Source organism: Cygnus atratus, chromosome 8 (assembly GCF_013377495.2).
Source record: "Cygnus atratus isolate AKBS03 ecotype Queensland, Australia chromosome 8, CAtr_DNAZoo_HiC_assembly, whole genome shotgun sequence".
Lineage (NCBI taxonomy): Eukaryota > Metazoa > Chordata > Aves > Anseriformes > Anatidae > Cygnus > Cygnus atratus.
In genome coordinates, this window is record NC_066369.1 from 12,950,661 (window position 1) to 12,975,928 (window position 25,268).

At 44.3% G+C, this 25,268-nt stretch overlaps 1 protein-coding gene and 1 long non-coding RNA gene across 2 annotated transcripts in view; both read left to right on the forward strand.

The window, feature by feature from the left end:
• The first annotated feature begins 5,825 nt into the window (after positions 1 to 5,825).
• On the forward strand, positions 5,826 to 7,699 carry LOC118243542 (uncharacterized). The gene is made up of 3 exons (XR_004777287.2): positions 5,826 to 6,285; positions 6,405 to 6,522; positions 7,536 to 7,699. It is a non-coding gene; the product is annotated as an uncharacterized LOC118243542 (long non-coding RNA).
• A 7,871-nt stretch (positions 7,700 to 15,570) lies between these two features.
• LAMC1 (laminin subunit gamma 1) overlaps positions 15,571 to 25,268 on the forward strand; it is a 63,890-nt gene continuing 54,192 nt past the window's right edge. Inside the window, exon 1 of the mRNA XM_035537506.2 lies at positions 15,571 to 15,967. Within this exon, the coding sequence (XP_035393399.1) occupies positions 15,571 to 15,967 (397 nt within the window). The remainder of the gene's footprint in view (positions 15,968 to 25,268) is intronic.

The window sequence follows — 25,268 nt, forward strand, 5'->3', positions numbered from 1 at the left end:
ACCACTCAAGCTCTGCATTAACAGAAGTAGACATTTGATTAAAAAATGTAATTGTTTTATGGACAACAGAAACGATTGTTTGCTAGAGAACTGCATTTAAAGTATGTGAGCTCACTGCATGTAATTGTCTGCGTATTTGTACTATTTGAACTCATTGAAAATTATCTATGAAGGTCAGCCCTTGAGACGGTTTTTCTGAAGTCTGACAGGACTTTCAGAAGCACATGAAGGAAAGTGATGGACAGGCAGTCCCAGGAGCTGTTTTCTCAGGAGAGGGTGGAAAAGTAGCATGTGATCATGCCTGTTCTGTTCAAGACTACAGCAATGCATTATGGCAGCTTCACAGGCATATCTAGAGCTGTGGCACTTTTAGTTTTTAAATGGTTTATTTTACAATATTAACATCATTTAAAGTTGCCTGTTTAGAGTGTGGATGTACAGACATGTTCTTGAAATGAGCTATGATCCTGAAGCCACTAATTTGTTAGCATCATCCTGGCCCTTCCAAATGAAGTCACTGAATAATCTAAAGGAAATATTCATGTTACAATCTGTAAATGAATAGAGCAGTGATATAGAATATACATATGTATCAGTATAGCAGGAAGATTTAAGAAAATTTAAAATGCTAAAATGTAAAAGCTTTTAATAATTTTCCTAATATGGAAAGACTGCAGATAATATAGTTAAATGAGAGTAAATTCTGGCATACCTATCATTTGTGGGTAGGTAGAGTAGGGAGCACTCCAGTACAATAAAACTTAGCTGTTCTTCTGCAGAATATAATTAGTAGCATACAAAAAAAGCAAAATTTTCTTAGTTTCTCACGATTTTGAGATTAGTAACATTAGATGTTTCAAGCAGTATCCCAAATAAATCCCCGTGAAGACATAAAACTTAAGGAAATGTGAAAATGTAAAACATGTTGCAAAAACTATGGAAACAGAAGGAAAGCGCTACTAAACTTATAACATGAAAACCAATCACAATAGTGAAAACAGTTTGATTCTGTACTTAAGAAAAGCCAAATTAAGAATATTTCTAGTCAGACTCTGATAGTGAAACAACATTGAGTTTTTAGATATTTATAGAATCTAATAATGTCTTCTAGTGCTTCTGCCCTTATAAACAAAAACAAACTCCAGACCATGCACGGATTTATGTATAAAAGGCAAAATGTGTATTTCAGGACACAGGTTTTCAAGTCTTTTTCAAGTTTTGAGATTTACCTCATTTGAACAACCATTTCAAGATAGGTGGAACAACTACAAATTGTTCAATTAAATTTTTCCAGTTCTCTAGTTTGTAACCTGAACCGTGAAGAGCCAGGAGAGAGCTTTGAACAGCTCGCTCGCATGCACACTACACCCCCTCTCCCCAAACTGGATCGGCTGGGACAACAGATGAGCAGTAGCACTGGTATTTACTGTATGACCTTTTACAGCTGCCATAAAATGGTTCATCCTCCTCCCTTAGGGCTAACACAGACATTTAGTTTGGCTGGTGGAGTTGTCAGGCTGCTTGCATGAATAGCCAGAAACTCTGCAATAGCCTTGGACTGGAGTTTGGTTTAGCTCATCTTTGGGCAAGGCAGCAGTCTACCACAAAAGGACAGAAGGAGAAGGGAAAAATAATCCTGCAGCTTCATCTGTAGAGGCTTCATCTGTTTTTTGCACTTGAGTGGTGCACTTGGGTACAAGAGGTGTGCTTTTATACGCTGGCCTGTGCCAGCAGAAGCTGGGTGGCTCTACTGTGCTGATAAAAAAAAAAGGAGAAAATGAGCAAGGGTGATGAAACAGCAGGTGGGTTAAGCCACACCAACCACAAAGAACTGAATGAAACCAGATACCGGTGGTGGATCAACATCCTGCAGAAATCCTTCCCACAGCTGAGAGACAAAGTGCCTGCCAAAGAGCTAACTGAAGATCTTCCAGCTTTTTCAGGCAAGGCACCAGTGTACCAGAGGCACTCGGCCTTGCGAGCATCCCTGACGTGACGGCACTGCGGTGGGAAGTAGCAGCCTGCCCCGAAGCGCAGTTATCACAGAAGTTCAGAAGGGCTTTTCTCCTTTTCCATAGCAGCTTCTGTGTTTGTGTGATTACAGTGTAATAGATCACAAAGCATCTGGCACACGTAGGAGGACGGGAATTTGGGGCAGAATTTGAGTGAACAAAACATTGTTCTTGGTGGTTTTTTTTGTAAATTAGGGCAAGTCATGCAGAAATATGTTCATCTGCATATGCTAATGACCACTAAAAATCAGCATCAGTCAGTGGAAGAGTCAGAGCTAAACTCCAGCTTTAATACCAGCATGTTCCCAACCCTTGGAGCAAAGAGCAGCAACCAGCCATCTGACTACCATTAAGCATCACTAATAAAGCTGAAGGAGGTGATCTTGTATTGGACTGAAAACAAAAGGTTTTGCATTTGCATTTGCTTGGAAGCAGATCCTGTGTGCTCACTCTTGGCAATAACATGATAATCTTTCAACATTCTGAGGACTATTTACATATATGATACTTTTACTACTATTAACAACACAGACTAAGAGAAACAAAACCCACTGTGCAAATAACTGTTGCTGTTCTCTGCTGGGAGTTGTGTATGCGTTGTCTTCATCAACTGCATGCTCAAGGTACCCTCACCTCCTCCCCTGCTAAGAGGCTTTGCGATTTTTGAAGTAGGTTATATGGTACATAAAGTGAGAAAAACCAAGTCAAATGATTATGAGAAAAGTCTTCTTACAAATTACAGACTGCCATTCTATAATCTTTATTCTAAGTGGGAGGCAACAAAAATGAAGCAAAGCAGCTAAATTTGAAAGCATTTTCACGTTTTCAAAGCCTAAAGAGTTTCAGATAGAGATTACTCTTTCTTCCCCAACTCAGAACAAAGCTCAAAATTATTGGTTTTGAAACTTAGGAAAAGAGTTTTATCTTTTAGTCTTCAAGATTGTATTTGCTTGACAGAAATTTTAAACAATTCAGTCGTTAGGTCAGCATGTTGGGCCAGAACATCTACCTAGCTATGGGGCATGGATTTACTCAAAATGCATTTTCAGTTTTATTGCACTTAAGATTCAAGTTTTCTGTGTGATTCCTCTTGTACTATTATCAAGCCAAAGTAAGCTTTCCAATATTTCTGCTACAGATACAGTTCCTTTGTTAAAATTTTATCATCTGTGAATGGTAAAATTGCCAAAAAGTGCCAAATACTTCACAATTTCCAAAGCCTGGGCAACTCAAATCCAGCATTGTCCTGTCCCTTGACAAGGTAGGCTTCCAGTAAAGTTATGCAATAGTCCAGTTCCTCCAAATTGTTACCAACCAGGCCTCTTGTATATTTTCTAAATTAGAAGAAAATGGTTCAGCAAAAGATGTGGCAACTTTGAGCTGAGATGATAAACTCTGAGGTTGCTTGCAAGGAGCCTATTTTAGACAACAGGCTACATATCTAAGTACCTCTTTGCACTTGTATCATTGTACACACACGGAACTACAGAGACAAATGTGGTTGTATGATCTTGTGATTCAGTTCACAAAGCTTCTTATGATTCCTGAAAATTCCATAAAAATAAATGGTCTATAACATTAAACTAAAAAATCAGTATTTGTGAGAGTAGCATCTTTGCTTTCTGTAATTCTTTCCAGGCAGAATATTTCTGAGACTATGTGCAATACACATTAAAAATAGTGGCTTCATCAGATAGCTATAGTAACCAGCATCAACAAGTAAGCAACAGAAGTCTATTTAAGTGTCCCAAATGCTAGTTTCTGAATTTACATTTTACAAGATGGTTATTTCACTCATTGCACGACATATATTCAAAGTTGTCTAAACACTGCAAATAGCTTATTTAACTTTCCCACACTATATACCTTATTCTGAGTTTCTTCCAGCTTCACCGAGCCTTCCATTTTCAGACTTAAACTTTCAAGGTTCAGTCTGTACAAGGGTGACCTTCAAAGTCTGATTGGAGACTTTCCAAAACAGATGAAAGCAGGAGAAGTTACTGTAAGCTTAAACATGGATACAGGATTTTTATTTATTTATTTATTTATTTATTTATTGTTCTCAACATATTCTGAGTCTGGGTCAGAAAAGCAAGTTTAGTAAAACCAGAGCTGCACAGCTGGCTATATAGAATGCTGTCTCTGAGGAGGGCTTAAAAATCACCATTGATAAGTGAGCAAAAGGAGTTGAACACACAGTGACTGACAAGGCGTACGTGTATAAAAACATTAATATTACTTCAGCATATGGTAGTGGAAAAATTACTTTTAAAATGTGCCCAACCTTCACATCCAGCATTATCATAGCATTAAAAATTTGGAGAGAGCTTGAAGTGATCACAAAATATCCAAGGTCAAAAACAGGTCTAAGGAAAAGCCTTCAGTCTAGTTAACTTATCCAAGAGACGGCTGGGAACTTAATCTGGAGATGAAAGTGTTTACATAACTGAAGTCTTAAAAGAGAACATGAGTTTTCTTTCTAAGTAAAAAAATAAAAAAATCTCTAATGACAACATACTATGCTTAGTAATGTTCATTTTATCCCACGGAAGGATAACTTCTTTCACTGTGAGAGACCCCTGGTTAAATGCTGCTATATTAAATAGACTACATAGGTCATTTACCTATCATGAGTTTTCATGGGTCAACAAGATAGATATCATCGTGGATGTCATTGGTACACAATATAGGCAAAGAAGCTACCTCAACAACTATTCCAACAGAAGGTGTAATTAAATCTTCAGAATTGACAATGATACGCTCCAGTTTAGTCTTCCAAATTCCAAGCCAGTTCTTTTCTTTCATCTTCAGTTTTTCCAAAAGCTATTTGCCATTGCATTGCTGGCACCCTCTGCCTGGTTTTAAGAATTCAGAACAAAAGATGTACCTTCCCCATGTATTACCTTGCACTATTCTGTAAAACTACCTGTGTAGTTCTGTCTGTGGGCCCAGATTAAGAGGAAAACCGTCAAAAAAGAGGAGAGAATAGGCTAAAGAAACACGAGAGTAGTTAATAGACAAAGTAAAAAACCAAACAAGGCAATCTGCATCTAAATGATGTATTGTCACATGAAAAGTGTTGCAGTGTTCACTTTGCTGGATTCACGCCTAGGCTGTATCTCGTAATGCTCGTATCGGTGTGTCTGTGTCTCAGAGTACCTGGTTAGTCTGCCAGCTGCCTCCCAGCTCATACAGTATCTGATGCTGCTCTGCTGTTGCACTAACCCGCTGATATCTCACTGTTTCAGGACTGGTCTGCCTCTTGTCTGCTCCGGGACTGCACATACCTAACAAGCCCACTTGTTTCCTGCCATTCCTGGTAATCATTCTTCAAACCAGCCATTTACTGGAGATTTCAAACTCCTCAAGTTTCAGGAAATGTGAAGAATTCAGGAAATGTGAAAAATGCTGCACAGCTACAGAAACAATAACGTAGTCGGAAGAGTCATTATGGCCCTATGCAATGCCACAATCTGAAAGTGAGTGACAGTTCAGGTTGGGACAACAACAAAATAAACTACTGGCTCTCTGTCCTTGTTGTGAAGACTGGGAATCTTTCTGACCAGTTCAAAGCACCATGATGCTGGTAAGCACTCTCTCTTTGAAATAGCCCATCTGGCAGCTCATCTCCTTCTTCAAAGTTGCTGTATCCTACACCCCCTACTAACTTTTGATTATTCAAGATATTCAGCTGAGTGAGAGTTGTTATCAGTACTTTTCATTATTTTTTCTTTATATTGCAGCCCTGGCAAAATGGTTCTATAACATGTCTCTGAATAAATCTGTATGTGTCTTATCTACCAAAGAACATCAAATTTGTATGTTGCTGTTGATCACACAAATCGTTTTATAGAGAACTAGCATTGATGATTCCCTAAATTCCCAAAATATATACCAAAAAAAACTAATGGTGCATTAGTGACTTCACAGTGAGTGTGACATGCTTTGTCCAGTGCTCTTCCAGATGCGCAGGACGGCAAGAAGCATCCTTACTGAGAGCAACCACAAGCTACCCCTTACCACCTCACCTGGTGCCACCAGGTCTTCTCATCACCCCTTCACATTCTAGCTTCCCTGAAGGAGGAATTCAACAGAAGCTTGCAGAATTATCATACATAATTTGTAGTGGGATGAACAATTGCTTCATTGAGCTAAGTCCTGTTTGTACTCTGGAACCTGAAAAAATTGGCAGTCCTGACTGCATGATGTGAGGAGAATAACACACTGGGAGAACATCTGCTGTCCCAACTGTGACTTGGAAGGAAATTTGACAGTGAGTACTTGGGATCAGTATGAGAAAAATGCTAACTGTCTGTTGTACACTTCAGGGGACTAATAAAGTTATCTGCCATCTATTTGTGCACTGTTATTCATTCTTTTTTCTCTGTTTAGAAATCCAGATGTTGCTGAACTGAGATTTGGCCATGTGGCTTCCAGTGACTGAATAGTTTTTACTGCCTCTTGTTCAGAAAGACAGAGTTAGTTAAAAATGTGGACTCCTGTATTGGAGGTAAATACTAGTAAAAGCTTTCAAGCCTGATTCCTTCTAAAGGTGGAAACCTGGGAATTCTCCTGCAGCTTGGCTCCTTTGGGACTTTGGGACAATCTCATATCCAGGCAGGCCAAGAAATGGCTGGAAAACATAAAGAAAAGGTGGGGAGAAAACAAAAAGAAAGAAAGAAAGAAGGGAAACAACTTTAAATATTTTCCCAAATTGGGACAAGTTAAAAGGAACTCTTAGTGATTATCTGGAAGCTTACCATGCTTTTGGCTACAGTGTGGGAAAGTAGCTTTATGTTTGCTTAAATGAACTGGAAGGGAGTACCCTGGAGGGATTCCTATCTGGCTAAAATTATTAAATCCAACTCACCTGTTTTGCAACCAATATCATTTTAAGAAGAAAGATAGCTGATTTGGTAAAATGAAAGGGAAGCCGAATGTGTCTATTTTGTCTGGGTTTGTAGAGCCCTTAAATGAGTGTATAAAATTCAGAAAGTTATCTGGTGATGACTGATAAATCAATAGCATTCAGTAAGATACACTTCCCTACTAATATGCATATGTAGTAACACTTCATAGTTTTAAATATACGAAAATGTGGAAGTGAACAAACACATAAAACATTTCAGATACTATTATAGAACTTTTGGAGCTGCACTGAAGCGTTGATGAAAATGGTATGCTAGGTATGTGTTACTACATAAAGATGTTTATGTTCTGGAGGCTTTTTGTTTTCTTAACCTTTGAAGTTAAACAGTTCGGGTGGCAAAAACTTGGTTGCCACAAGCCAGTGGTTGAAAGGAAGTGTGAAATGTGTTTTGAGAATGATGCAAGCCACAAGTGGACCAATGAAAAGCACATTCTAGGTTAAAAAAACAATAAGTGACAACGAGGTGCTATGTTAAAGAGTATCCTGTGATTTAAAATCATGTAGGAAATAACTTTTAAGAAGCATGTTCTGGTATCTATCTATATCTGTGTCATTTCAATGCTAATTGAAGTACAACTGTCTTCAACCAACAGGCATCTGAGATGAATCTTTGCCAGAAAACAGGAGTGGGAGAGATTGACATGATCACCATATAAAGCTGTAGCCTATGCTCTGTACACTCTCCTGGTGCTTACGGTAAGTTAACCCCATGACAGATGATTGCAGTTCATTTTTTAATAAATCAATGCAATAAATACTGATTTTAACTTTTTCATATGATTTTAAAATGACATGATAATAGGTGAGGGTAATAACTGAGAGTAAATTAACATACCTAAAATTAATTATTAGATAAATACTGCAGTTCATCTACTCAGTTAAGGGCTTTTAATTGAATTAAGTTCTCTGATGTAATGATTTTATTGAGCTCCAAAACAAAAGAAATTAGTACCAGTTGAAGAGAGTACAGATTTCCTATTTAAAGATCGGACAAGTAAAAGAGCAGGACACATGTTTTAGAATTACCCATCCCTTTGCAATCACGGCATTTTTCTGAACACCTCTTTGTCTTTCTTATGTTTCCATGCTGCACTGAGTAGGAGAGGTGAAAATGTGGGCAGTATGTTGACGTTCGCAGCAAGCAAAATACATCTTATAACTATGAAAAGTTATTTTAATACGTTTTCAAATCTTTTCCTTAGGTACTTTGCTCCTGGTACATCAAAAGCCAAAACAGGAGACATTTATCAGTAAACAATGTTTATAAGGCATTTTAGACATTTTCCTATTGTTTATGATGACCACTTACGAGTTTAAAAATGTCATTTCCTTCCCTGACAGCCCCTAATTTTTCACTTTGCTTAATAATCCATAATTAGTAGTGTGAGTTTACATAGCTATTTGAATGCCTAAAAGTAGGAGACTAAATTCTCTTATTATTCAAAAAATTACGGACACGAAAAAGGAAAAAGGAATTTGCTCCAACATGTGTTTTGCCTGTGAAGGATTTGCATAGCTGTGCCAGTGAAGAACAGGACTCAAGATGTCATCTAATGAGGTTCCAGCACTCTGCTTTATGGATCAGAATTAATTCCTAGTGCCTGCAAAATTAGCATGTCTTCCAGTCCTGTGATAGCTATGGACGACAACTACCAGAGAACGGGTCTTGCACGTTTACATTTTTCACAGTGCCTCTTAGGATTGCGAGACTGGAAGACTGGAAGACTTAATCCCAAGGGACGTGACTTCCCTTCTCTTTAGCTGATGACTGAGAGGGTAGACACAGCCCTAGCTACAGCCTCTAGCCTCCACAGACGGTATCCTCTTTCCCACAAGACCCAGCCTGATGGGTCTTTGGACAAGCTTTTGTTGGCTCAAAGACAAGGGAAGGAAGGGTAGGATACTAGAGTGTTGGCACTTCTCCCAGCTTTTTGCAGCAGGAGTTGTGGGTGCTGTTCAGAAGCTCACTAGACCTATATCTGACTGCTATTAACTTACTTAGAAGGCTTAGCAATGGTACACAATACAGAAGAGCCATAAATCCTGGCAGGCTGGAGTCAGAGAAAGAAAAGACAGGAGATGTAAAGTAATATTAAGGCAGTAATGGTACTGTGTTACCCCACCAAGATGGTCCTTTCTGGTGACTTACAGTGCAGAGTTCAGTTTAAAAAGATGTGACAGACCAGTGAGGATGGCACGTTGCCCAAGAGCACTCGGTGGGTGTAGCATTGTGTTAATGGATAGGTGTCAGAAGCTTTTATAGTCAGGAAGGAATGAGGATACAGTGTTTAAGTGATCTGACAAGGAACATGAAAAAAGTCAACAGTACAATCGCGATGCTGGTAGGAAGGTCAAACCTCTAGCCTATGCCCTCTTTTCTGCTGAAACAAAATTAGCCTTCCTTATTTGACTGTAAACAAAACTGGTAGCATTGCCAGACCTGTGGCGTTTTTGACCTTGACCTTTCAGCTGTTTGTAATTTTGCCAAACTGACTATTTATTTCACCGAAACTGCATGTAGTATGCAGAGTGATTTGGATCAGACAGAAATGTCGGTGCGTACTGCAGCGTGCAACTTATGTCAAAGCCACTGTGTGTGCTGCACTGTGACACTGCTCTTTCTGAATTCTAGATCAAGGGATTGGTGTTTGATAGGAGAATGATCTTGATGTCAAAAATAAACTTTGAGTGTTCTTGCAAATGTCTACCTAAAGATGTCTGTGTCACAAACTTCTGAAAACTGTAGTTCATGTATGCTCTGTAGCTTTGCAGTGAATTTATAGGGCTTAACAGCTGTATATTCAGAAGATTGTGTTCAGTCTGAGTACTGTATTTTCATTTTTTGCTCCTTGGCTACAGGGGCTGAACAGATTTTCCCTGAATTGCTTCTTTTGACTATTTAGTCTTTTGCAGTAGTATTTTTTTTCAATGCAGAGAATGTGTCTTCTGTCCTCTCAGCTGGTCACTGTCTGACTGCCAACAGGCATGCAGGCAGTGCAGGGGAGAACGTAGTGAGCTGGGGAGAACCAAGACTAGAGATGGGGCACGCCAGATACATGGCCAGGAACAGGCATGGGTACGTATCCCAAAGACAGCTCTGTAGGGTCAAACTCCTTGCAGGTCCTCACCGTTCACTGTGTGCTCCAACTCATGTAAAGGAGAAACAACTCTGCTTCAGTTCACTTCCACACGGGAGCAGAGACAGGTTGCCGAGGAGCTTTAAGAGGAGGAACAAGCAATTGGGGTGACCAGTGAATCTACAGATCCCCAAATTACGTGCTATTGTTACCATTGTCCAGCCGGGCACCCAGGTTTTAACTCTTCAGGAATAACAGCAAATCAAACTGCAGCTTGCTTGGCAAGACAAACTATTTATTTAGCAGGAGAAACGTGAGCTCTGCTCATCTAAAATCAGTCATCTGAAAGATGAAGACTTCTCAACTGACTGTCCCCTCCGTTAGATGGTTGATCTGACCTTGGAAGTTTGGGAATCCTGGATTTCCAGTGATGAGGCTTCCTTCTAGAAGCAGTCCAAATGAATCAGAGTCTGTTGCAACTTCTGTCCACAGTTCTTTACAGGACTGTCTCCATTGCTTGGTCTGGCTTCTGGGCTAATCAGCGAGTATCCTTTTTGATTTCTTACCAATTATTTTCTGCACCTAACTTTCTTAGAGGCTGTGCTATTTTTTATTTTTTATTTTTGGAAATCATAAGAACTATGCTTAAAAGAGCATTAAACTTATAAATGAGAGTTCTTAAAATGAGGGGTACACTTGAATTAGGGTTGCTCTCAACAGCCATTTCTATGAGGAAAAGAAGGGTTTTACAAGTGATGAAACAGCAACCAGTTTTATTATTAATAAAACAATGGTCATGAGAAGACAACTGGCAGACCATGCTATGAAAAAAACAGTTTGTGACCATAAACAATACTTAAGAATTAACTGGGAAGAAAATGCCAGCCTAGAGACATTGGGCAAAAGGAGTTATCCAGCTGTGTATTGCAAAAGATCTTGGGAATTTTGCTGGAAGCTCAGGAAGGATGTTTGTTAAACAATTTGACTGTGGTCACATAGGTCAACATCCTTTATGGTGATATACTCATGACCACCCCCAGAACTTGCGCTACTTTCTGGGATAGCATTTTATCAGCCTTGGAAGATAATTCTACTGGGAATGCTTTACAGTTAGTGTAAACAGCTCCAGCTCATGCATGTGAAGGATTTGCATTGCTGGGCATGTCAGTGAAGAACAGGACTCAGACATTATCCAAATGGGTCTGGGTAAACGATTCCTGCTCTTTACAGCATGTTGGAAAGCTAAGCATTGCTTTAACTTCTTGGTGGCAGAGCATACCTCAATGGACAACGGTGACACTGAGCTTAAGACTATTCTTGGTGAATTTGCTGGCTATATTTTAGAGATGTAATAGCATACAGAGATAAGTGTAACCAGTTCCTTTCACACACTTCCATCCTTGCAGTGCACTGCATGTGTATTGATTGAGATTGGGAGAGCTACAAGGGGAGAAGAGGAGTGTTGAGGAACATCTCATCTCTAAGAAGTGCACTGGATGTTTCAAGGCTGAACTCACCCATCCATGTGTGCCCGTTTCCCAGTCGTCAGTGCGCTTTACAAAGGCAGGAGTTCATTGTGGCATTGGTCAGGCAAGTGGAGGTCTTGGAGAAGAGAATGAAAAGAGAGGATAAGGATAAAAGATAAAACTCTCACCTGCTAGAAAACAGAGATTACTAATTAATTTCATATACACCACCAAACAGCTATTAAGCAAAAATGTTTTTTGGTTAAAGGATGGGATGTGTTTGAATCCACAATATGAAGATGAAAAACTGCACAGTCCTTTCATCTTTAATTTTCATTTTAGTTTATTTCTTTGCCACATTACAGTCTTAGAAGAGAAGGTTAGGATACATCCCAGACCCACTCCAGAGTAGATGTGCTTCTGTCTCCATTTCTCCTAGGTTTGCAGAAACTTGTAAGAAGCAGATTACTTTTCATTAACACATTTAGAGATTTTAACAAATTTAGAGATTTTTTTATTCACCTACCGATAGTTGCTGAATGGGCTTATTTAGGATAATCTGCAAAAGAGTGACTAGAAAGTCAGACTTAAATAAAACATTTTATGAAACACCTTCTGCTTTCACAGCTATCAGTTTCTATTCCAGTTTTATTTATAAATGCTGTAAATCTCTGCTTCCATAAAACCATGATATATATAACTATTTAGTAACTAGCACAGTTATCTGGTTTATTCTTTACTTTTACTGCTGTTGATAGTGGACAAAGATTATACTGAAACCTCAGACATTTACCAGAATAATTCACATTCTCTGCAGACCTGTTGTTGATTGCAGGACTTCTCTAAGCAGGATGGCCTTAAACCATATCTTAATACAGAATTGCATTTCTTGTGCATTTTTAGTATTAGTTCCAAGTTGCATTTGTTGCATTACATGCAGAAAGAGATCATTAGATTCTTAAAGTAGTTCCCCATCTGCAGTTCCTGCACTCCTTGTTGGAATAAGCTGTGAGGTACATTAACTCTGGCACAACTTTTCTCTTCAGTTTCAGCTGTGCCTGTAGGTTGTTGCCTGAATAAATCAAGCTTTTTCGTTGTTGCAGTTGATGCCAAGACTGAAGCAGCACTGAGCTGGCGGGAATGGAATTGAAATCACATCTTGTACTTTGATTGTTTCACTTCGGACACTAGAAAGATGTAATGGATCAGTTGATTAAAATCTGCAGTATTTTGTATGCTTCAGTGTAATTATACAGATTATCCCAGCTGGAATTGTCAGTCAAAATATTTAAGCCAACTTTTTAAAATAAAGATTTCAACTTATACAGAAAATCAAGGGTGCCTAAAACTTTGCTTTTATCTTAATAAAATTAAAGTGCTTAGAGCAGTTTTTCTCTGTGTTTGCTGATACCTTACAGGAGACTACAGTGTGGTTTCTTTTCACATATACCTGTAAAGTCACCTGAATTTTGTCACCCAGCGTTTCTGAATTTTTTTTTTTTGTACTGACCCTGTGGCAAATCTGCTGACTTGCTTTCTTTTAAGTGTTTTTGTTTATTTGGTGGACGGGGAGTGGATGTCTGCTGTAATTACTGTTGTTTGGATTGTGTCCACTGAGAAAAGTAGACGGGCCTGTGGGAAGCCTCTGCGTTATGGGGGTCATGGCAGGGCAGAGCCAAGTGTGCTTCATCTCCCACCACTGCACACACTTCCGCTGCTGGCTGTGCCAGCCTGAGAGGCAAATTGTTCAAATGCAGCTGCTGGAAACTTCCTCCTACATCTCCCAAAACAGGCAGATTGTGAACAGTAACATAAGGTTGCTTGGGTGCCTTCTCCGGTGGCTGATAACTCTGTAAGACTGATGGCAAGCACAGGGCTTTTCTGTCATTTGTTTTTTAGTGTAAACTGACATAAAAGTATGCAGTGAAATGTTTAGGTGTTGAGCAGTTTTCATCTGGGGATCCTCAATCTATTTACCTACATTTAGTAGTGCGTGCTTGTTGTTTTTCTTTGTGGGGATAACTTTTAACAACCTGTTTTAATAACTGAGACCCATGGAGCAACCAGGCTCAGCTTTGACAGTCTAAAACTTGTGAACAGTTTTCCTTAGTGTATGCATTGAATTTTTTTGCATGAACAAGTAATGATGATAAATGAGTATGGGAAGACCAAAACTTAAAATGCATGTTGTCCTGTGATGCTTACTAGAAACATTCTGGACTTTATAACCCCAAATGGGTCAAATGTATCTACTTAATTTAATTCTGCAAGACAAGCATGCCTCATCTGTTCCTTGCAGAAAAGTAAAAAGGCTCTTTATATAGGTGTGTTAGTGTTTTGCTTGAGCTGCTGTGGAAGGATAGAGATTAACTGTGCTTCTAATTTATTTCAAACTGCTTGTGGGTGTACAACACCTTGTTGCAATTTTGTTGTTGTTGATCAGATGGAAAGAAAATAGCCATTTTCTTCTTCTATTTCCTGCAAGTGGTGCTATTATACAAAAGGCCGTTTCCTCTCAGGTTCTTATGGTGCTTTTGCTTTTTCACATTTCTTCTCTTTGTTCTTACTCTCTCCCCTCTTGCTCTCATTCATTTAATGTGATCTGAGTACCTCAAAGAAGAATTAAAGTAATAAAGTGCCAATTTGTACAGTTATCTTTATACATTTTTTCCTGACCACCTCTTGGCTAAATATAGAGCATGTTTTTCTGAGCCTTGATATCATTGCAGTTAGTGCAATTTGGGGCAATAAGTGCTTGAATACTTGAACCTGCTTCCAAAGAAGCAGCCATGTCATTTTTTCACCGTTCTTTCATTTATCCCCATGCTGTCTAAGCCCAGCACAGTTACCAACATTATGCACAAATATTATTTGTTCTTTTTTGATGGTTACCCGTAAGTTTTGTTGTTGTGCCCAGACTAAAGTCCTATCTATTTAACAGTCCTTCCTTCCTTTCAGGCAACTCCTCCCACACAGGATGACTCACTCTACTTCGTGGGATTTTCCAGTCATAAGAATTTATTGACCAAGGTATTGTTGCTGTTATTCACCCTGTAAGCATTGGAAAGTTAGAGAAGTTACCTGGGCTGTCCTTCTGCTCGATCAGCACCAGCTAAATACCGACTCCACAATTATTACTTGTGACAACTTCCCTTTCAGATTCGAGTCTGGGTCAGTAAACTGGCAGCAGTGAAGGGTTTCCCAATGCCTAAATGAAACAGATTTTGGTTGTAAGCCCTGAAAACATGGAGCCTTTTCCATGGAAAAGGAATTGTGCAGTTTCATACATGAAGTTGGTAATCGGTAACTTCACTTAAAATCTGCTTCATTTATGTGAGCTCAAACAGCTAAGTGGGAAGAGAGTATTTTATTTATTTTTGTGTGTTGCAAAAGAAATGTATTTTTGGGGAATGCACTGGGATGCTTTGATAGACTCAAAGCTTTGACGGACCGTTTCAGCAGGTACTGCGCTGAAGAGCGAGCACAGCTCAGGCTCATAGAGATGCAATTCTGACTTTGGTGAGATCAGCGCAAGCTTGGTGAACAAAACGTGGCTGCATCGCTCCGCTGGAGTACTATAAACACGCGTATCAGAGGAGAAATCGCGGCCAAGAGAACGAATTGGGTTTTGATGGAAAGAACCAAGCGCCCGCTCGGACTTGGTGCTCTCTCAGGTGCTTCCCAGCCTAACCGACCCCGTCCTCCCGTCAGCAGGACCTCTCCTCCCGCTCGGGGTGGCCGGCCCTGCCCGCCCGGGCTGCTCGGAGCCCCTCGCTCAGCGGCACCGGCGGGGCGCCGAGCCCCCGGCTCCCCGCCCTCCGCCTCCCCTCAGCGGCCGCCCCCGCCCTCCCCCCCCGCATTCCAGCGGCGGGGCCGGGCCGGGCCACGGCGGCCGGGGGCAGCTCCCGGCCTGCCCCGCGCCGCCCGCCCGCCCCTCGGCAGCGCGCCCGGCTCCGCCCGGCGGCGCGGCGCGGCCCGGCCCAGCCCGCAGCGGGAGCAGGGCGCGAGTCGGCGGCTCGGAGCTGCGCGGCGGCCCCAGCGAGCCCCCGCCGCCCCCCGGCCCCCTCCGCCCGAGCCCCGCCGCCATGCGCGGCGGCGGGCGCCGGGCGCTGCCGCTGGTGCTGGCGGCGCTGGCGGCTCTGGCGCTGCCCCGCGGCTGCGGCGCCGCCATGGACGAGTGCGCGGAGGAGCGGAGCGGGCGGCCGCAGCGCTGCATGCCCGAGTTCGTCAACGCCGCCTTCAACGCCACGGTGGTGGCCACCAACACGTGCGGGTCGCCGGCCGAGGAGTACTGCGTGCAGACCGGCGTCACCGGCGTCACCCAGTCGTGCCACCTCTGCGACGCCGCCCAGCCCCACCTGCGGCACGGCGCCGCCTTCCTCACCGACTACAACAGCCAGGCCGACACCACCTGGTGGCAGAGCCAGAGCATGCTGGCCGGCGTGCAGCACCCCGCCGCCGTCAACCTCACCCTGCACCTGGGTAAGGCCGCGGCGGAGCCGGGCGGCCCCCCCCCCCCGCAGCCCTCGGGGGCAATTAGCCCCTCGGCGGTCATCGCCCTGGGGTAATTAACCCGGGGTAACTGCGCAGACCCGGGGGTTCCGTGCAGCCTTCGCCGCAGGGCCCGTGTCGACCCCCAGGGCGGGTCACGGCTCGAGCATCAGCGACGCGCCTCGCCTCCCCCTGCACGAAGCTGTGTTTGGGGTCGGGGAGGTGGGCGTTGGGTTGGGGGACCTTTGGGTGGCCGGGTGGGACGCTCCCGCGCGTGATGCGGCGGAGGCGATCCGTGGGCTCCCGTGGCAGCAGCACTGCTGGCTGCAGCCACCTGCAGAACCCCTGTCCTGCAGCGGTGCCTCGTGTCGGGAGCTCTGGGATGAACGCACCGTCGATACCGGGGTAGGGGAGCGAGCCGGGGTTAGGGCAGGCAGTAACACCTCCTCTTCTGCTTTATTTCTCATTATTTTTGTGCATCGGGAATTGTTATTCTCATCATTGGAGAAAGCAGTAAGCTAAGATTTGATTTCATTTATTAATAGAACGTCATCATAACCCTTTATTATCAAGGTAAGCCTTAGTTTATGGGCTTAACTGTATTACTGCTGTATTTGATCCTGTGCAGCTGTGTGTGTGAATATATATACATACATATTCTTTGAAAAACAATCCGCTTTTCTAACATACTGGAACAAACAACGTGCTGTGTCCTGGGCTTTGAAGAAGTGTGCTCGTGTCTTTCATGAAAACACCATCTTTAAAACATCGCTGACAAATTAATATTGTGGCACTGCAATGTGGTCTCTGTCAATCACCTGGATTTCGGGTTTGTTTTAAGAGAAAGCTGCCTGTCCAACTGTGAGATGCTTGCTCTGGGCATGATGGTGGCAGGAGTTAATTTTAAGAAGACTTAATAGCGAAGTGTTAAGCTACTGATGCAAGTGATGTTGTATGGTTTTGTGAGGCGTTTGGGGGCACGAAGCCCTCTTACACATCTGGTTCTGCACAAGCTCCAAGGACCCGCTTGATTCTGCAGCCGCCTTTACTCCTGAAAGCACTGCTATCCTGGCTGCTCAGCACTGCTGTGTGCCCCTTCAGGGCTGGCAGCATCCCCTCTGTGCCTCCAGCTTGTGAATGCTGACTTGCGCTGAGTTTTTGGCACCTTGGGATGTCTTGATTAATGTACAATGATGTTCGGCCTGTATAGGGCAGGGTAATGTTTCCGAGGGCCACGGCAGAAGGCAAATAAGAAACACAAGTCTGTTGTCAACATGTGAAAGTGGGCTGTTGGGGCTTGTAACTTCTTTGGTAATTCTAAGAATTTACACTTCAAGTTTAAAAACCTTAGCTTGGGAATCGGATGGTAGCAAACAGCTTGGTGCAGAAAATACAGTGTGGGTCAGCATTATTAAGTTGCAGGTGTGTGTGGACAGGAGGTCTCAGCCCAAAAGTTACGATGCTCACAGAAGAGAGGAGAAATTACCACCCCTTCTAGAAATGGATATGAGCAGTCATAAACGCTTCTTCCCTTTGTATGAGAGAGCACCAAGGCCCTCCAAGTAAGAGCCTTCCCCCGAGAGCTCTGGAGAAGTGAGCGTGGCTCTGGTTCGCGTGTGAGTGAGCTGATGGGTGAGAGCGGGAGCGCACTGCCACGTCCTTCCCTTCTGCTTTTCTTAAAAGCATTCCCTCGCTTCCCCCAGCTGCCAGCTCCGAAGGCTGAGTTCTTTCTGTTTGAGACTTGCCCAAAGTAATCTTTCTTTTTTCCAGTGCCACCCTCCCCCATTATTCCATGCCTTCCAAGAATAAGGGACTTCGGGGAAGTGATGATGGCTTTTAAGCTGAACGTGGAAGCTGAGATGCTGTGATATGTAGTTAGTTGTCTTTGCTTGTTTCTGAAGTCAGAGAGTCCCATCGTTTTTACAGCCTGTGCCGTTCACTTCTGCTTGCAGCACTGGGACAGTCCTGGCATCTCCCCAGCACTTTGTGTGCATGTTTTAGCACAGCTTTGCTAGTTAGACCCCTCATACAGCAAAACAAAGCCTTGGGGTAAAGCTTTAAACACTGGAAGAAGAGGACAAGAAAAAGCATGGAGTATTCCCGGTGCTGGCAAAGGCTTGGTTCCAGCTGTTGGGATCCCAGCATTTTGTTCCTCAGACGAAGAGGCAGCGTCCATCCTCGGCACACCGGCGGCTCTGCTGAGAGCAGCCCTGCTTCTGTCCTCTCTTCCTCGGCGCCGTCTGTTGTAACAAACACGTCAGCTGTGTTTGTGGGGCTGGGTCGCGGTTAGAGCTGAGCCCTGCTGCTCATGGATTCTTCTGAAATCGGTGCTGCAGGCTGGCCTGTAAGCACCCCTCACCATGACGGTCGGCATCTTGTCAATGTAAGATAAAGAAAAACTCGTTAAAGCCCCTGGCTGTTAGGAGAAACGGGCTGTGAGGTTCCTTCACCTCCCCCTTCTCTAACCGCGCAGTCCTTTATTTGGCTGTGAGGAGAGTAACGATGCTTGGTTATATATACTGTGCCTGCAAAGCGTACTTTGGGGCATGACTGCCATTTGAAGGCATTTGCAAGGAAACCCAGGCAAGATGCCAGTTTTTATGTTCAGCTTCAGTTTGATTCGCCAGTTGTTTGTAGCAGAATAGATTTTTTTTTTTTAAGCACAGAAAGGCAGCTTTTTTTTTTTTTTTTTTTAAGGAAGGGCTACAAAACATGCCCTAATTCAAGTATTCGGTTTATGCAGCTGGGAAGCAAGCAGTCGCCGCAGGTTGTCCTGTTAAAACCTTGCAGGGTGTCTGGGTGCTGCCTTCCTAGGAAACAGCCATGGAACTAAATCGAGCAAGTGGGTTGTTGGCGCGTAAAGGTTTGCATAAGTAGTTAAAACTAAACCCTGAGAAATGGTGATTGATTCATTGGCAGAGTGTTCCTAGCACTTACGTTGACACTATGGGGTTGTGAGTGCACAAGTACACTGCGACTCCAGCCTAAGCTCCTTCTCAGTTACTAGTTTTGCCTTTCAAATCAGGGCTTTTAGGGGATGCTCTCATTGCCCTGGTGAGAGCCTACTCGGCAAGCCGGCTCACCCAGCGTGGTGTTGGTTATTCCCAAACAGCTGAGCATGGAGGGGGACAGGCTAAGGAGCTCAGTTCCTGATGCGCATTTCCTTCTGCAGCAGCTTTATCCTGCATCTGTAATCTTTCGTCAGTAAAGGCTTCTTATCGTGCAAGCCATTTAATTTGGAAGAGTCCTCTGCGCCGAGCACAGCACCCTAGCAGTGCAATTTGTTGGGAAATCCTCGGGAGACGTTGTTGGACCCGGGCTGGGAATGGCTTGCCCAGTGCTTCAGTGCCTTCTCTGTGGTATTTGCAGAGCCCTGAGGGGACTCTATTTTAGTTGGCCTCACAAAGGCTTGATTTACATTTTGCAGGTTTCAACATGAGTAGTGAAGAGATCAGTTGTTTTAATGGCCAGCAGTTGTTTGGTGCGGTTATATAAAGTAGCTTTAAAGCTCTTTATCGCTTCTCACATACTCTTTAAATTCCAAAGTTTTCTCCAATTCCTCTGTCCTGCGTCCTTCTTGGGATGCTGATGGCACTGAGGCATTTGGGAATACTATACATGGCAGAGCACTTATTTTAGGGGATGGAGCGAGTTGCGATTGGGTGGTGTTTTTGCAGCAGAAATAGCTGCTATTTGTGGTGCTGGCCCTGAATTGCTGGAAGGATTAATCACCAGTTTTGACACAGACACATAGATGTTTTTGTAGTTTTAAATCTTGGAAACTATTGTTTGCTGAGCTTACTGAAAAATTTCTGGTTTGCTCAGTAGCATTTGATTTGCAGCCCAAAGCTCCAGGGAGCTGGCTTGGCCTTGGCAGGGCTGCAAGCGAAAATCTCGGGCTGCTGCTTCTCATGGAAATGAAGAATGACACTGATCTGCAACCTCTAGTTTACTGTAATACTTAAAACTGCAGCATAAAGAGCGTAGCATTGATGTCCTTCATCGTGCAGCACTTGCAAGGGTGGTGCTGGTACCGTTTGTGTCCTTGGGGTCCCGGTGCATCGACTGCTGCTGCTGGTAGTGCTGTGGTAGCTCCTGTGCGGGCTGGCTGCTGTCTACCTGTGCCTTAGCTGGGATGTGGGATAAAATCAGTTCAGCCTACGCTTACGTGTCTCTTCTTCATCGAGTCTTGCTTATTAGTGGCTACCACAACGCGTTTTAAAGTTGGTTCAGAAAATAACACGAGTTCTGTAACCGGCCCGTAAGCCGCAGGAGCTGTGCGGCCTCGGCTGTCCCACAGCACAAGTCTGGTTTTGGCCCAGGCACGGTGTGCCCAGGGAAGCTTCGCTGGCTGTAGGTGAAGGACAAGCTTGGGTGCCTGTGTCGAGGACCTGTGGCACTACTAGCTCTGTTCCAAACTCGTTGCGATATTTGGGCAGCTTAAGGCAAAAGCCTTCCCTGAGGATGGACTTGGGGTCGCTTTGTCGGCCCGTGGCAGCCTGTGAGCGGCGTGGGTTTGAGAGGGCACGTTGTTGTTCGTCTCCCCTGCGTGCCTGTGAAAGCAGATGCGTTATATGACCATGTTTGCTGTGCGTTGCCTGCACGCTGAATGTGACCGACCGCTCTCGGGTGCGTGTGAGAGGGGCCCGTCCCCGTTCTGCTGCCGTCAGAGCGACTTCTTTCTAGCAACGTGCTCGTGCGAGGGCGGCGTTGGCCATCCCATCAGCACCGATGAGCGCTCTGGCCGGGCGCTCAGCACACCCTTTGTGCTGTGAGATTAGAGAGCTGCCGCCTGCAGAAGCGTGCAGCTGTCAAACAGGGCCGGGGCCGTGGGGGTGAGGCTGCCTTCCACAGCCTGCCAGGCCACAGGTACGGGCTGGTACCGTGCTGTGAGCCTTCACGGGAGGCACCGCGTACTTCTGAGGGAGGCCATCGCAAGTTCTCAGACTCTTCCCTCTACAGAAGCTCCTACAGTAGTGGAGACTCTTCGACTGCAAAAAGGAACAGAAACGGTAAGGAAATTTTATTTAAGTTAAACACAAACCACCCAACCTCAGTCTTTAATCTCTTTTCTGCTGGTCCAGCCCTATTCGAGAGAGGACTTAAAAAACAAAACCCCAACCCCCCTATGTATTATTCAGTGATCTTCAGCATTTTGTTTTGAAACTGGGTGGCAAAGCTCTTCTGGTTTCCATGCTTCTACTTGTTTCAGATATTCCAATGTGATAGTCATCAAAGAGAAGTTTCCAGTGGTAATCATGCCTGCAGTTCTGACACAACACAGCTGTGTTCACTAATGGAGAATTTCAAAATTTCCTCTTTCAGAAATAGTATCCAAAAACTATTATAGGATTTCTTTGTGTGTAGGTAAGCCAGTATTATCTTGTATATAGGAGGCAGAATTCCAGATAGCTTTAGGGTTTATCTGTGCATTTGTTTTGGGGCATGGCTGTTTTTGTGGAGGGAGGGGAAGGTTTGTGAGCTGTTTGTAGAGGTGGTATATTGAGATCTTGCAACGACATGGGGTTTGTGGATTTGTGGATCAGCTCTCAGTAATGTTCTTGTCTTTGTTGCAGAGAGAAGTGCTTGGAGAACAGTTTATCTGGCTTTGCTTTGCATTGTGTGCCACATTTTCTGGGAGGGCAGCAAGGGAATCCTCCAATTCAGCGTCAGGGGCTTGGGATGCTCTTGAGGGAAGGGCTGGGTGCAGAGCTGGTCCCAGCATTAGGCGGGCTGAGCTGGAAGGGGGGCTCGGCCCTTCTCGACAGAAAGGCCAGCTACATCTTGGGAATCTTTTAAAAATAAAACACCTGAATTCCATGACACATCAAAATCTGCTTGATAACAGGGATTGTTGTTCCTTCACCCCTCTGTGTCTAAGCGGACGGTGTGCGCGTGGCCGTGTGGTTTGTCTGCAGCGTTTGTTCTCTCCCTGGTTCCAGGGCTGAGTGAGCTCGGCAAAGTCTCGAGTTGGCAGCAGTCCAGTTCTCAGCAAATTGCTTTCATCTTGTGATTTATCTTTTCAAGGTCTGCTTTATAGTTCAGCCTCCTTGGGCACCAGAAAAGGCCTGGTTCTGCCATGGTGAGCACCTGGCACGTGGGCTGGCTTGTTTCTGAGGGGGGAAAAGTGCCAGGGATCCTGAGCAGATTTGTTGGTAAAAAGGATTTTCTTTCCTTTCCGTGTACATTTTGCTTCAATGTCTATAGTTTTGGAAAGCAACTCTTTTAATTCAAAGGTAACGTCTCTCTAGGGGCTTTAAGGAAATGATTGTATTGAACCTCTGTCTTCAAGAGGGATAAGCAGTCCCTTTTCATGATACTTTCTTAAGCTGTAAACTAAATGCTCCGTTTGTGTTGGTACTATCTCTTACTGGGATTAATGGAATGACAAATCATTCCCTTCTGGAAAAAATGCTTCTTGGTATCATAGCATTAAGATTGCTTAACTAAGTGAAAAGAAATCTTTCTTGTCCAGGGACTTCTGTGGTCCGTTTCCGATTATGTTGGTTATTTATAGTCCTTTCATCTGCAGTCCTATGCATGTCCCATCCTATGGGATTTCGTGTGGGATGTTCTTCCCGACAGTCCCCTGCGGCGAGCCGGGCTGTGCAGCCAGTCCTGGGGGATGAGCCCTGGAGAGGCCATGCCACTGCCTTTGAGCTCCCGAGCATAGTTTATTTGTGGGTATTCTGCATATCTGCATCTCCTGGAGCCGGTACTGCCTCCTGGCTGCAGCCGTTGCTGTGCACGGTGTGGTCCAGCTCTCCCTGCTCTGGTTCTGGTGCTGATGCCTCCCTGCCACTGCTTTGGTGTCTCCTGTGCTTTGGGACCTTCTCCGGGTTCCTTGGTGGGTCTCCTGGCTCCCGCTTGCCTGGCTTGAGGAGCGTACTGCGTGCAGTTTTGCAATGCTGAGTCACTTGCTTGATGGAAGTTGTGAATGATCCGATGATTCAACCAAATGTGGTTTCTCTGATCTTCTTGCTGACCCCCTGTTGGCTTCACTCTTGTGTTTTCTGGCCCCTCTCCTCTATCTGCCCCTGGCTTTCTTTTTCTTTCCTCAGCTCCTTGCAACGTGCCTGGGCTTCGCTTCCCTCCTGCTCCAATTTCCCTGGTGCTGATGTTCATGGGCTGTGTAATTTGTGGGGATTCCTCACCCCTAGGATGCTCTGAGTTCACCATAGTTGAATGCCCTAATGTTCTTTAGTCATCATTTCGTCATAAAACCTCAGCTCTTTTCACTGTTGATTCCCAGCATGTGTGGAGGGTTATGAAGAAGATGTAAAAAGCATGGAGTGAGGAGACACTGGGCCCCTCGCTGCAGGAAGAACATTGAGGTGCTCGAGCGAGTCCAGAGAGGGGCAACGAAGCTGGTGAGGGGTCTTGAGAACAAGTCTTAGGAGGAGAGGTTGAGGAAGCTGGGGTTGTTCAGCCTGGAGGAGGCTCGGGGTGACCTTATCGCTCTCTACAGGTACCTTAAAGGAGGCTGTAGAGAGGTGGGGATTGGTCTATTCTCCCACGTGCCTGGTGACAGGACGAGGGGGAATGGGCTAAAGTTGCGCCAGGGGAGGTTTAGGTTGGATATTAGGAAGAACTTCTTTATGGAAAGGGTTGTTAGGCATTGGAATGGGCTGCCCAGGGAAGTGGTTGAGTCACCATCCCTGGATGTCTTTAAAAGACGTTTAGATGTACAGCTTAGTGACATGGTCTAGTGGAGGACTTGTTAGTGTTAGGACAGAGGTTGGACTAGGTGATCTTGGAGGTCTCTTCCAACCTAGATGATTCTGTGAGACTTGGAAAACCCTGAGCAACTGCAAGCCCCAAGACAGGGAGGCTGAGGTTAATTACCTGGGCACTCGGACAGTTGGGCATCTGTGGGAGCTGACCAGGTGTGGGCTTGCAAGCATTTCTTGCTCGCCATGCAAATGCTTGAACTCTAAATAAACCGAACTCCCGTGATCATTCCCTATTGAATGAAATGCAGCTTTCTACCTGCTTTACCTCCCAGCCTGTTCCCCAGCTCCTCCTCTCCAGGGATTTCACGCTGCACTGGGAAGGGATGGATGCTCAGTGCAGATCAACCGGCGCTCTGCAGGCGTGAGTTAACTGGTTAAATTACTGGCATTGCACATCACTGCTCTTCTGCTCTCTGAGCAGAGTGACTCTGCATACATCTGTACGTACACACTGCCACTTTCTCACATGGAATGGCATTTATCCATTGGTAATTTGTCTGTCTGAAAACATTGAAGTCGGTTGTCGTGGTGCCAGTTCTTGATTTCTGGTTGGGAATGGAAGCTTGTGGTTTTCATGAGGGATTGATATTTCATATGGTAGTAAATGCCTCTAGGAAACAATGGAATGACTTGCAGAGCTACAGATCTGAAACTACAGCTCTCTTGCAAGTAATTGGTGTCACTTATTATCCTAAAAGGGCAGTTATAAACAATGCATTTTTCTTTTTATGGGTAAATTTCTAAACACTGGAGATTTGAGGCTACTGGATGAGGAAAAAATTACTAGAAGCTGTCTGAGTAGATGATGAGTTTAAAAGAAACATTTATTGACCCTGCATTCCCCATCATTGGCATCCTGTGTGGAAGGTTTGATGTGTCACTGTGAGTCACCATAGACCTTCCCAGTCCTGCTGCTGTGAACTGTGTGTGAACTGCAAACATCTGGCTGAAAGCCTCTGGGAGGAGACTGCATCGCTCATCTACCCAGGGCAAACAGGCAGGAATACTGCTTACAACACAGCTGCTTTGGTCAATTTAGGGGGTATTTTCTCTGCTGCAGATTTCTTCCTGGCCTTACTTTCCTGTACTTCCATCCCTCGTAAGGTGCAGGAGATGTGTAAGAATAGGTCCGTATCAGCTTGGGAGGTGCTGGAAGACCAGAAATCCCAAACTCGGGACACCCCAAGTTGGTGTGCTCTGTTGGCACTGCCGCCAGCCTTTATTTGGGTGAAGACTGCACAACTTCATGAACTGTCACCCAAAAGGGACTATTAAAAGGTATTTAATTTGGTATCCACTGATACATTTAGAGATATCTGGGAAAATGTGTTCAACTCTCTATGTAGGTAGTGTTGGGGAAGATCTTCAGAAGATTCCCCAAATTGGGTTTGTTGCCTTGATTCTCTGTGAGTACAAGCAAAAGCCTGACAATAAAAATCCTGCTTTTTGATGACAAATCATATTTTGCTCCTAATTCGTAGCACCTAACAGTAGTGTCTGAAAGCGGTCTGGAGAAGCTGTGATGCAGTTGCGGCACTGGCTGTTGAAGAGCACTGCAG